This window comes from Bison bison, unplaced genomic scaffold (assembly GCF_000754665.1).
Source record: "Bison bison bison isolate TAMUID 2011002044 unplaced genomic scaffold, Bison_UMD1.0 scf7180017864146, whole genome shotgun sequence".
Lineage (NCBI taxonomy): Eukaryota > Metazoa > Chordata > Mammalia > Artiodactyla > Bovidae > Bison > Bison bison.
The window spans coordinates 2000784-2013485 of NW_011494718.1; the positions used below are offsets into that span (position 1 = coordinate 2000784).

At 39.9% G+C, this 12702-nt stretch overlaps 1 protein-coding gene across 3 annotated transcripts in view; it reads left to right on the plus strand.

The window, feature by feature from the left end:
- Nucleotides 1-949: 949 nt before the first annotated feature.
- PLRG1 (pleiotropic regulator 1) overlaps nucleotides 950-12702 on the plus strand; it is a 19099-nt gene continuing 7346 nt past the window's right edge. Inside the window, exons 1-9 of one of the 3 annotated variants that reach the window (XM_010840720.1) lie at nucleotides 950-1080; nucleotides 3119-3225; nucleotides 3509-3580; nucleotides 4253-4395; nucleotides 6435-6488; nucleotides 7639-7732; nucleotides 7954-8035; nucleotides 9569-9670; nucleotides 10614-10706. In XM_010840720.1, the coding sequence (XP_010839022.1) occupies nucleotides 4266-4395; nucleotides 6435-6488; nucleotides 7639-7732; nucleotides 7954-8035; nucleotides 9569-9670; nucleotides 10614-10706 (555 nt within the window). In that variant the 5' untranslated portion in view covers nucleotides 950-1080; nucleotides 3119-3225; nucleotides 3509-3580; nucleotides 4253-4265. The remainder of the gene's footprint in view (nucleotides 1081-3118; nucleotides 3226-3508; nucleotides 3581-4252; nucleotides 4396-6434; nucleotides 6489-7638; nucleotides 7733-7953; nucleotides 8036-9568; nucleotides 9671-10613; nucleotides 10707-12702) is intronic. The other 2 variants (XM_010840719.1, XM_010840718.1) reach the window with 2 other exon arrangements.

Below are 12702 nucleotides of genomic sequence, written 5' to 3' on the forward strand. Positions count from 1 at the left end.
ACAAGATCTGCAGAAAGTAACTATGGTTAAAGAACAGGAGAGCCAATAAAACGTTCGTCTATTCAAATTTGCAAATATCCAGTTCCATCAATTTTCCTTCTTCTACCTATAAATATAGGTACAATGATCGCCAACTGCAGAGTCTACCTGGGTATAAAAGAAAATGCCCATCTTTTGGCACCAGTCTGTATATATTAATATATAAAAATGCCTTGTCTTCAGATGTTTTTCTTCTCCCCACTTTGGCCAACTGTACCCTGGCATTGTTGAAGCCACATTTATCATTGGACAACTAGCAAACAAGAGTTATGCCAAGAGTTTTGAGAGATTAAAATTTTAAAAAACCTGTATTAGTGGAAAATAAAAGAAATGGCCAAGAGTTCTGAGAGACTTTAAAAAAAAATCTTTGGAAAATAAATTTGAGATTTTGCCACATGCTATTAAAACCAAAATATTTTGCAGAATTTCTCAAATTGAAACTGTTTCAACAAGTGCTTGATGGACAGTGTAAGTGGAATTGTTTCTGGGCGCCAAGAATACAAAGACGTCTAATGGCTTTCAGCCAAATTGAGTCAAATAGCGCAATCTGGCTACGTGCATCACGGAGGCGCCCCCTCAAAGAAGGCAATAGCGTGTAAGAGCCTTCCCGCGCTCTCCGGAAGTTCCCTAAAACTGTTAGTTCGTCTGAAGAAATCGCATTAACATTCCAGAGAACAAAGGACATGCGACCACAACCCTAAATCAAAGTATTTAAGGCTGTGAGTAGGGCAGAAAACGTTATTATCCCAAGATTTCTGCAAGAGGAAGTGAAACGCATCGTCACGCGACTCCTGCATCTTCCGCTTCGCTGTCCAGAAGCTCCTCCCCAGAGGCGGCCGGAGAAGAAGAGCCCGTCGCTTCACCCCGGAAGGCCTGCGAGCGCCCCGCGCGCCTGCGCGGAACCTTGCGTCACATCCGGCCCAGGAAGCGCAATTCCGGAAGGGGCTGAGCCGAGGTGGCGGCGGTTTCTGTCCTGTTCTCCTGATTCTACTGCTTCTTCCCTGCTGGAGCGCCTGTATAGACGGCAGAGCCATGGTCGAGGTAAAGTGACACTTGGGTGCTCAGGGGCCGTCTGCTTCTGGATTGTTTTTCTTTGGCAGCGGGCGTGGGCGATTGAGGGTTTGGGAGTGTGGAAACTGGAGAGAGTAGTGGCTGCGAGGGGGAGGCTGTTTGGCCGAGACCGGGTGGTCTCGAAAGGTTTTCTGGAGGAAGAGAAGAAGCCGGAGTTGTGAAGTGAAGCGAAAGTCGCTCAGTCGTGACCGACTCTTTGCTACCCCATGGACTATATAGTCCATGGAATTCTCCAGGCCAGAATACTGAAGTGGGTTGCCTTTCCCTTCTCCAAGGGGATCTTCCCAACTCAGGGATCGAACCCAGGTCTCCCGCATTGCAGGTGGATTCTCTTACCAGCTGAGCCAAAGGGAAGTCCAGGGAATACTGGAGTGGGAGGAGTGGGTAGCCTTTCCCTTCTCCAGCAGATCTTCCCTACTCAGGAATGGAGCCGGGGTCTCCTGCATTGCAGGCGGTTTCTTTACCACTGAGCTGTAAGGGAAGGCCTTCTAGGCGGGAAGCCTGAGGTGATTACTCCAGTTTTCACGCGGTCCTTGGGTACGGAGTTCGTCACGGTCTTCTTAGGCGGGGCTTTTATTGAACATCGATGTTTGACAACAGGTACTTGCCGTCTGCTGGGTAGAGTCAGTGACTCTGTGTCCTCACTGGTGGTCTCCTCTGGTCTTCACTTTGTCTCCTATTTAAGCTCTTTTCCGGGAAAACCAGCCATTCTTGAATTTTTGCATTTCCCTCTGGTTTGAACTATCATTCTGTTAGCAAGCTCTGTTCATTTTAATCTCAGAATTCTTGGCTCTTTGTCTAGGCCTACTGTCATCACCTGAATTCAGACCGCATCATCTTCCACCAGCGCTAATACATTTGCTTTTAGGTGGTCGGTCTTTTTGCTTCCGCGTTTGTCATCCCTCTCCCTTCCGCACCAAATTGATCTGTTTAAAACCTAAGTTGATCGAGCTTTTCTTGTATGATACTTTAGTGGCCCTGTGTAAAACTAGAGCAAAAATGCACAGTCTTGCAATGGTATAAAAAACAACTTACCGGGACTTTGTCTGTCCTTACAACCTCATCTTCCATCACGAACCCTCCTTTTCACCGAACATATACTATGTTCTACAGCTTCTGTACTGTACATTATGTACTACAGCTTCTGGCAGTATTTCAGTTACAGAATACTTTTGTATATGGCTTTTTCTCCTTGTCTGGATTTTTTTTTTTTTTTAATTGATTGATTTTTTTCAGTTTCGCTGGGTCTTCGTTCCTGCGCGTGGGCTTTCTGCCGTTGCAAGGAAGGAGGGGCTACTCTTCTTTACCATGCGGGACCTTCTCATTGCGGCAGCTTCTCTTTGCCGAGCACAGACTCGAGGCGCACAGGCTCCTGTAGTTGTGGCGCAGGGACTTTAGTTGTTCTGTGGCCTATGGATTCTTCCCCGACCAGGTGGAACCTGTGTCCCCGCTTTGGCAGGCAGATTCTGATCTGCTGTACCACCTGAGAAGTCCTGCCTGAATTGTTCTTACCTCTATTTTGTGCAAGACTGATTCCTTCTCTGCTTAGCTGCCACCTCAGAGAGATCTTCCATAACCAGCCTAAGGTCTTGCTCTGTTTGTCTCAGCCCCCTGCTTGTTTCCTTCATAGCAGTTATTAAAATATGGAGTTACTTACCCTATTTTTATGTTTCCTCTTGAGCACAGGGACGGTGGCTGCCTTTTCATTATTCTGTTGTTAGTTTCTAGCACAATACCTGGCACTCATTTAATAGGAACTCAGTAAATGTGTATTGAACAAGTGACTGATTTCAGGCATCGCTCGGTTGGTAAACCTGGGGCTGTGGCCCAAGAGGAGCTTCCTCCTCTTCCCTGAACTTGACTCCTATAGCTTGTTATAAATAGCTGTGGTGAGTGGTACAAAGTTTTACATATTTAAAGGTGTAAAGTTTATCATTAATTTGCTTCAGTTTAGATTATGGTGTATGTAATTTGTAGCTAGGTATGTAATTACACTCTTTCTTTCTAGGAGGTGCAGAAGCATTCTGTACACACGCTTGTGTTCAGGTCGTTGAAGAGAACCCATGACATGTTTGTGGCTGATAATGGAAAACCTGTGCCTTTGGATGAAGAGAGGTAGGGATAGTTCCTTTTCAATTGCTAGAATGTTTCAACTTTTAATAATGGGGGAAGAGAGCAGGGAGAGGGGAACCTTTAAAAATTAGTGAGTAATACTAACTTTTAGGAGATCTATTAGTAATGAATGATGTTTTGGCATAATTTAAGCTGATTTAACTACTTTTTGGCTTTTTACAGAAAAATTCCCCTTAATTAATTGCATTTTACAAATACCCAGTAATTAGGAGAGTCCCTTTTAGGTGTTATATTTTATAATCAATCACTTTGTATGTGCTTTCAGCTTCCTGCTGCTCTCAGAGCCTTGCTGAGCTGAAATTGTACCTGGCCAGTACTTCTACTCCCATCTTTTCTCGTTAGTATGATGAAGATTCTTGAGTGGTGGCATATTTTTGGTTCTACATCTCCAGCTCCAGTCTGGGATTGCATTATGTGCAGTGTTCCTTCTTTGTCCTTTACCCTTCTTTTAAAATCTACCTAATTACTCAAACAAGCATTTATATTTAATTAACAAAGTGGGCTGTCCTTAAAAGTAGCATAGTACTTGCATTTCTTTCTAAAATACTGAACTAAGTACTGGGATTAGTTTTAATTAGTCTTTCTAGATATATCCAGGAAAGGTTACTATAGAAGGTCTTAACTGTATTTTTACATTTAGACATATAGAAGGGAAGTATATTGACTCTGACATTTTTTAAAGGATATATTAGTTTCTATATATTTTAACATCAGTTAGACCTTCGATAAATCAACATGAAGGTTTTTTATAATTGGTCAACAAACTGAAACATACTCAGCTTAATGGATGCTGTGTGGTAGATTGTGAACAAAGTTTGGAAATGCACTTGGAAATTTTTTAAAATGTTGTTTAACTTTAAAATCTTACCAGAAACGTTTTCTACATTAAGATTAGGCAAGCTTAAGCTATTTAAAAATTTGTGTCCTAGCTATCTATGAATATATTTACACTCATAAATATATTTAAAGTACTCAAAGATACATTTTTGTGTTTATAATTTTTAAATAGTCACAAACGGAAAATGGCAATCAAGCTGCGTAATGAATATGGTCCTGTGTTGCATATGCCTACTTCCAAAGAAAATCTTAAAGAGAAAGTCCCTCAGAATGCGTCAGATTCATATGGACACAAACAGTATCCTGCCAATCAAGGTGAGCGTGGTTTTGTCAGAATTGTCAGGATTTAAATGTGAATTTTAAAAATAGAAAAATGAAAATATCTTATTAGTGCTCCTCCTAGAAGGACTTCTTAGAATCACAACCCTATTTAACAGCTATACCAAGATTATAGTAGAAGTCCTGATTTCCTCATAATGAGTGAGATTATTGGTTGGTGGATTTTTTTCCTTATATGAAATTGAAAAACTGTTATGATGATCACAGAGATTCTTAGGATTTGATGATAGTCATCAGTTCAGTTCAGTTCAGTCGCTCAGTCGTGTCCGACTCTTTGCAACCCCATGAATCGCAGCATGCCAGGCCTCCCTGTCCGTCACCAACTCCCGGAGTTCACTCAGACTCACGTCCATCGAGGCAGTGATGCCATCCAGCCATCTCATCCTCTGTCGTGCCCTTCTCCTCCTGCCCCCAATCCCTCCCGGCATCAGAGTCTTTTCCAATGAGTCAACTCTTTGCATGAGGTGGCCAAAGTACTGGAGTTTCAGCTTTAGCATCAATCCCTCCAAAGAAATCCCAGGGCTGATCTCCTTCAGAATGGACTGGCTGGATCTCCTTGCAGTCCAAGGGACTCTCAAGAGTCTTCTCCAACACCACAGTTCAAAAGCATCAATTCTTTGGCGCTCAGCCTTCTTCCCAGTCCAACTCTCACCTCCATACATGACCACAGGAAAAACCATAGCCTTGACTACATGGACCTTTGTTGGCAAAGTAATGTCTTTTGAATATGCTATCTGGGTTGGTCATAAGTTTCCTTCCAAGGAGTAAGCGTCTTTTAATTTCATGGCCACAGTCACCATCTGCAGTGATTTTGGAGCCCAAAATAATAAAATCTGACACTATTTCCACTGTTTCCCCATCTATTTCCCATGAAGTGATGGGACCGGATGCCATGATCTTCGTTTTCTGAATGTTGAGCTTTAAGCCAACTTTTTCACTCTCCTCTCTCACTTTCATCAAGAGGCTTTTGAGTTCCTCTTCACTTTCTGCCATAAGAGTGGTGTCATCTGCATATCTGAGGTTATTGATATTTCTCCTGGCAATCTTGATTCCGGCTTGTGTTTCTTCCAGTCCAGCGTTTCTCGTGATGTACTCTGCATTTAAGTTATTTAAGTTAAATAAGCACGGTGACAATATACAGCCTTGATGTACTCCTTTTCCTATTTGGAACCAGTCTGTTGCTCCATGTCCAGTTCTAACTGTTGCTTCCTGACCTGCATACAGATTTCTCAAGAGGCAGGTCAGGTGACCACCTGGTATTCCCATCTCTTGAAGAATTTTCCACAGTTTATTGTGATCCACACACTCAAAGGCTTTGGCATAGTCAATAAAGCAGAAATAGATGTTTCTCTGGAACTCTCTTGCTTTTTCCCTGATCCAGCAGATGTTGGCAATTTGATCTCTGGTTCCTCTGCCTTTTCTAAAACCAGCTTGAACATCAGGAAGTTCACGGTTCACGTATTGCTGAAGCCTGGCTTGGAGAATTTTGAGCATTAATTTACTAGCATGTGAGATGAGTGCAATTGTGCGGTAGTTTGAGCATTCTTTGGCATTGCCTTTCTCATAGTGGAGACTAAAGGGAAAATTCCTAACCTGTGGAGAGGGCATCTGTCTGTTTTGGCTATAATTCAGAAAGGTGATATTAAGTACTAAAATCATAGTGAATAAAGATAATCCAGGGTTCCACAAGAAAACCATTTTCTTAGAAGGTAAGCCTGAGTGGATTCTTACTTGCCAGGATGGCCTTTTTATTGCTATTACATTGCTGTGTAACAAACTTACAAGCTTTCTTGACCTCACATCAGCAAACGGCCAAGGAAATAGCTGTGTATATGTCTCCAGAAGCCAAAACAAAAATGATCAACTTACCTTATTTCTGAGACTTGATTAGTTGGGAAAATTTAAGAAATCCAGTTGATAATTTAATATTATTTAATTCATTAAAAGAAATAGCATGTGTGTATAAGGTAATTTTGCCATTGATGAATTTTCTTTCTCACTCTTTCTTTTGGTAGGACAAGAAGTTGAATATTTGGTGACAGGTACACATCCGTATCCACCAGGACCTGGTAAGTGAACTGTTATATTTGAAAATGTCTTATGGTCACTTATATTTCCACGAATGAGCCAATAATATGATCCCCATTGCCTGTAGAATATAAGATAAGCTCCATAACCAGATATTCAGGCAGAGCATTTTAGATAAGAATTAACATAAGTTTCATATGCAGTCATTCTGCAAACTAAATTAAGCACCTATTTTTCATCAGTCACTGTGCTAAGAATTCAAAAGACTGCTCTGGGCTAAGACAAGCTTATTACCTGGAGGTTTAGTTAGACACATTCATATCACTAAGCTTATAAAAGTGTTGAGAATGTTCATGTAGAAGCAGGTATGATAGAAACATATCCTGGCTATGTTGTGCGTGTAGAGGAATTAGCACACAAGTAGAGTGGCCACAGTCACAGAGTGGGGGACACAAAGCTTAGTATATCTGCTGCTGCTGCTAAGTCGTTTCAGTCGTGTCCAACTCTGTGCGACCCCATAGACGGCAGCCCACCAGGTTCCGCCGTCCCTGGGATTCTCCAGGCAAGAACACTGCAGTGGGTTGCCATTTCCTTCTCCAATGCATGAAAGTGAAAAGGGAAAGTGAAGTCGCTCAGTTGTGCCCGACTTTTAGCAACCCCATGGACTGCAGCTTCCAGGCTCCTCCGTCCATGGGATTTTCCAGGCAGAGTACTCGAGTGGGTTGCTTTAGTATATCTAGATTCTAGTAATTTTAGAGGACAGAATTCACTACATTGAAAGTATAGATAAATTAGTGCTTTTTGTTGTAGGAATTTACATTTACCCTTGGAAACACTCTGTTAGTATTTGGGGAATTGCTTAATTTTTATATTTGAAAGTAGTATCCTAAGATAATAGAGATTTAACTATTATGTATTAAATTTAACTACTATGTTGGGCTATGTTCATATCAAACTATTTTGATTAAATGTGTGAGATAAATTTGAGATATACATTGAGCAATATTTATTATAGAAGAGTTAAAAACAAAAGGCCTGCAAAATATAATAAAAATTTTTATAATATCACCATCTGGAGATAATTAACATTTCCTTTTTGGCATGTCTTACTCCAGTTTTTTATTGTAAATGCATATAAATGAAAGCAAAGATAGATACTAAAAATAGTTGATTTTTTTCTAATTTTAACAGGGGTTGCTTTGACAGCAGACACTAAGATCCAAAGAATGCCAAGTGAATCAGCTGCACAGTCCTTAGCTGTGGCATTACCTGCTTCTCAAGCCAGGTAGGAAATATGCTTCTAAATTACAAAGATTTTGAAAGCATAATTTACTGCTTTAACATTTTTTTCTCATATTTAAATTTGTTTCTTTGTAATTATGTATTATGTGACATTTTCCTTTACCAGTGCTTACAAAAACTTTTTAAAAAAGAGTCAGTCCTGCAGATGAAGTGACTGGAGGCATTGCTTACTTACAGTGTGGCGGTTCTTTTCATTTTCCTTAGAGCTGATGCAAATCGTCCTGTGCCTGCTGGCGGTGAATACCGGCACCCCGGGGCTCCTGACCGTGCGCAGCCTGCAGGGGCGGTGAGTCTGTGTCGAATCTTGCCGTGCTGCGGGTTTCTGACTGTGGAGCATACTGCCTGTGTCCCTTTACTCTTAAGAGTCTCACCTGAAATGTTAAATGAATGAACATTTTCCTTGGAATTTTTCAAGTAAATAGCAGCCTAAAAGTGAAAGTGTTAGTCGCTCAGTCCTGTCCGACCCTTTGTGACCCCAGGGACTGTAGCCCTCCAGGCATCTCTGCCCAAGGAATTTTCCAGGCATTAATACTGGAATGGGTTGCCATTCTCTTCTCCATGGGATCTTCCCAACCCAGGTAGTGAACCCAGGTCTCCTGCAATAGCAGGCAGACTCTTCCTGAGCTCATTGTTAATATTTCATAGCCCTAAAATTTAAGTTGCTAGTGAACTGACAAAAGAAGTTCTATTAATCCTGTGTCTTACTTGCATGTTGGGCGTGACAGTTATTTTGATGAGGATACTGTGATGTTGCTGTTTGTTACCCAGTATTAAAAATACAAGCACTGTTGTTCTGAAGCTTGTATTAGTATGTGTTAGATGTGAAGTGTCTTTTATTAAGCTCTCAGTTGGTTTATCCTGTTTGAGTTGAGTGCTATTGGCATTATAGTATTCATAGGCTATACAACTAGTATTTTATAAATGAGCATTTAAAAATATATAATTTATCTGTAAGTAAGTGGCAGCTGTTGTTACCAATGAAAGTAGTTGTAGAAAGAATAACTAAAAATGCAGTTTGCTTTATTATGCTGTCACTTGACATAAGTACAGGCCTTACTTCCTCAGTTTGTTGTGCAGTTGCTTTATGAAGTGAGTAAATTTGTAGTCCTCCCACCACATTTTTCTTTAGCCTCCATTCACAGGATCTTCCCAGACTTTCTGCCTGCTTGGGATATAACGTAAGCCTCTTGAGCACAGGCGGTTTACAGACTTCAGTATTTTTTGGATGGGATGCTAGCAGTAGATGGTTATATCAGCTAGTATACCCTTATATAGTCTTGAAATACTTTTGTAGGAGATAAATAGAAGGAACTTTCAATCTCCTTTGTAATATTAGATCAATAATGTTAAAACGTGACAAAGGCGGTGGCATTAATCCACTTACAGTTACTTAAAAATTGAAGTTTATGTTGAGCACTAACCACTCTGTCATAGTCCTCGGAATCGCTCTGTGGGGCAGTTGCTGTTATTTCCATTTTACTAATGAGGCACAGAAATGACTTAATTTCTTACCTCAGGTCTTCAGCTGGTAATGGACAGAATTGGGTTTTGAACCCATGCACAGTGATATGTGCTTTCAATGCTAAGGTTTTGCCTCATGAGATTTTTTGTGTTTTAAAGTCAAACTTAACAAACAGAACATATAGTTCTGATTGGAAGTCTTAGACTCATTTTCTGGGTATGCAAATATTTTTCAGCTTTCCTTTAAGGAAAAAAAAACCTTTCATAAATCCCCTCTTTGACTTTCCATTGTAGAATTGATAACATGAAATTGTAGATAGGATGTCTTTAATAATAATGTAATCTTTTCCTTATCTAGGTTGTTATGGAGGGTAGCAATGCCAAGAACTCTGCACTGATGGCTAAAAAAGCCCCTACAATGCCAAAACCCCAGTGGCACCCACCCTGGAAACTCTACAGAGTGAGTGACCCTGTCTGTCATTGCACTACAGAAACATGATCACTGCTTTCCAGTTAAACAAGAGCCAAGGGCTAGAATAAAGAGGAAACAGTGACTATATGACAGCTGGTAGTTTGGGGTTGGGGGGAAGGGGGTTAGGCACTATCTTAAAAGATATCTTGGAAAGTAAACTTCATTAAGTAGAAGTTATATACTTATATTTTGTATAAAATGTAGTATAAAATATTGATGAAAGCTCCTGAATGGAGAGCACACAAAATAAATTTAGGAATGTGTTTGAGGTGTCTTTATGAAGGTCAAGGAGAAAATCAATGCATCAGGACATTTCAAATGTACCAAATATTAAGTAAAATGTAAATAGTAGGAAACAGACAGCTGTACATGTCACCAGACTATAGAATAGACTTTCTTTTGGTGTATAGATCTAATAAATCTTAAAGGTTATAAACTTGGTTAGCCACTACCACAATCTGGATAATTAGAACTTCTATCAATTCACACATACCCCTGGGCTGTTTTTTATAATCACACCCTTCCCTACCCTGCCAACCTTTCATCTGTTTTCTGTCATTATAGTTGTGCTTTTCAGTTGTATCGTAAATTCAGTATATATCTTTTGGGGCTGAGTTTCTTCACTCAGCTTACTGCATTTAGATTCATCTAAGTTGTTGCATGTATTAATGCATTCCTTCTTATTGTCAAGCAGTAATCCATTGTATAGATATACCACAGTTTGTATATTCATCCATTCACCAGTTGAAGATAATTTAACACTTATCTTAAAATCTAATTAGCAGTTAATCTTATAAACTTATCATTTGAGGATAGGGGTAGGGCAAGTCAGATTGGATGAAATTTAACACAAGCATGATGACTTGAAATTGAATCAGCTTTAGTTTATGTATAGTGAGCTTGCTCATTCTGTCTTTTTTCCTTAATACAGGTGATCAGTGGGCATCTTGGCTGGGTTCGATGTATTGCTGTCGAACCTGGAAATCAGTGGTTTGTTACTGGATCTGCTGACAGAACTATAAAGGTAATAAGAAAAGAAGAAAAAAGTAAATATGACTTTTTGTTTGCCATGTAATTTTAATGTGTTTTAAGTTATTTCCTCTGGGTAACTGCTGTTGTAGTTCTCTGATTTGTAGACCTGAGTGTGCAGTAAAATTTATTGCCTGTTAAAATAATTTGTACCAGTTAAATGTCCCAAATAAGTATCTGTTTGAGAAAGTGGTATTTAAACAACAGTTTTTTTCCAGATAGTGCATGCTGACTATCTCCAAGTAATTCCTTAATATTTTTTCCCCTTCTGATTACAAAATTAAAGCAGGCTTATCTATTAAAAAGTGTGGAAAATGTTAAGGAGAAGAAAAGAATGTAGACCCATACATAATCCTATTACTGTCAGATATTTGAATAAATTTATTTTTAACTTCTCTGTGTATGTGTATCTGCATTTTCTTCTGAGCATTTTTCCTGTGCTTATAAATGTGTATCTTTTAAACATTCATGTTCAAATATGTAATTCTGTCCCAGGTTTTTTTTCACTTCAGTGAAAGTCACTCAGTTGTGTCTGAGTCTTTGAGACCCCATGGACTATACAGTCCATGGAATTCTCCAGGCCAGAATACTGGAGTGGGTAGCCGTTCCCTTCTTCAGGGGATCTTCCCAACCCAGGAATCAACCTGTGTTTCTTACGTCTCCTGCATTGGCAGGCGAGTTCTTTACCACTAGTGCTACCTGGGAAGCCCCATATACATGTGTGTGTGTATACATGTATATATGTGAATGGTTTATTACAGGATATTGAATATAGTTCCCTGAGCCATATATTAGGACCTTGTTGTCTGTCAGTTCTATATATACTAGTTTGCATCTCTGAATCCCAAACTGCCTATCCACCCCTCCTCTGAACATCTTTTTAAGTGCTTCTATAGTATTGTTATCATTGGATACGCTGTAGTCTGTTTTCCTACTGTTGAACATTAAAGTTTTTTAGCTTCCTCATTTTTAACTATCATAAGCAATGCTTTTGTGTAATTAGTGTGGGCCTAAAGCTTTTTCAAATAGCTTTACAAATAGCTCTGAAAACAAGAGAAGCGAAAATCAAAGGAGAAAAGGAAAGATATAAGCATCTGAATGCAGAGTTCCAAGGACTAGCAAGAAGAGATGAGAAAGCCTTCCTCAGTGATCAATGCAAAGAAATAGAGGAAAACAACAGAGTGGGAAAGACTAGAGATCTCTTCAAGAAAATTAGAGATACCAAGGGAACATTTCATGCAAAGATGGGCTCAATAAAGGACAGAAATGGTATGGACCCAACAGAAGCAGAAGATATTAAGAAGGGATGGCAAGAATACACAGAAGAACTGTACAAAAAAGATCTTCACGACCCAGATAATCACAATGTTGTGATCACTGACCTAGAGCCAGACATCCTGGAATGTGAAGTCAAGTGGGCCTTAGAAAGCATCACTACGAACAAAGCTAGTGGAGTTGATGGAATTCCAGTTGAGCTCTTTCAAATCCTGAAAGATGATGCGGTGAAAGTGCTGCACTCGATATGGCAGCAAACGTGGAAAACTCAGCAGTGGCCACAGGACTGGAAAAGGTCAGTTTTCATTCCAATCCAAAAGAAAGGCAATGCCAAAGAATGCTCAAACTACCGCATAATTGCACTCATCTCATACGCTAGTAAAGTAATGCTCAAAATTCTCCAAGCCAGGCTTCAGCAATACATGAACTATGAACTGCCTGATGTTCAAGCTGGTTTTAGAAAAGGCAGAGGAACCAGAGATCAAATTGCCAACATCCACTGGATCATCAAAAAAGCAAGAGAGTTCCAGAAAAACATCTATTTCTGCTTTATTGACTATGCCAAAGCCTTTGTGTGGATCACAATAAACTGTGGAAAATTCTGAAAGAGATGGGAATACCAGACCACCTGACCTACCTCTTGAGAAACCTATATGCAGGTCAGGAGGCAACAGTTAGAACTGGACATGGAACAACAGACTGGTTCCAAATAGTGA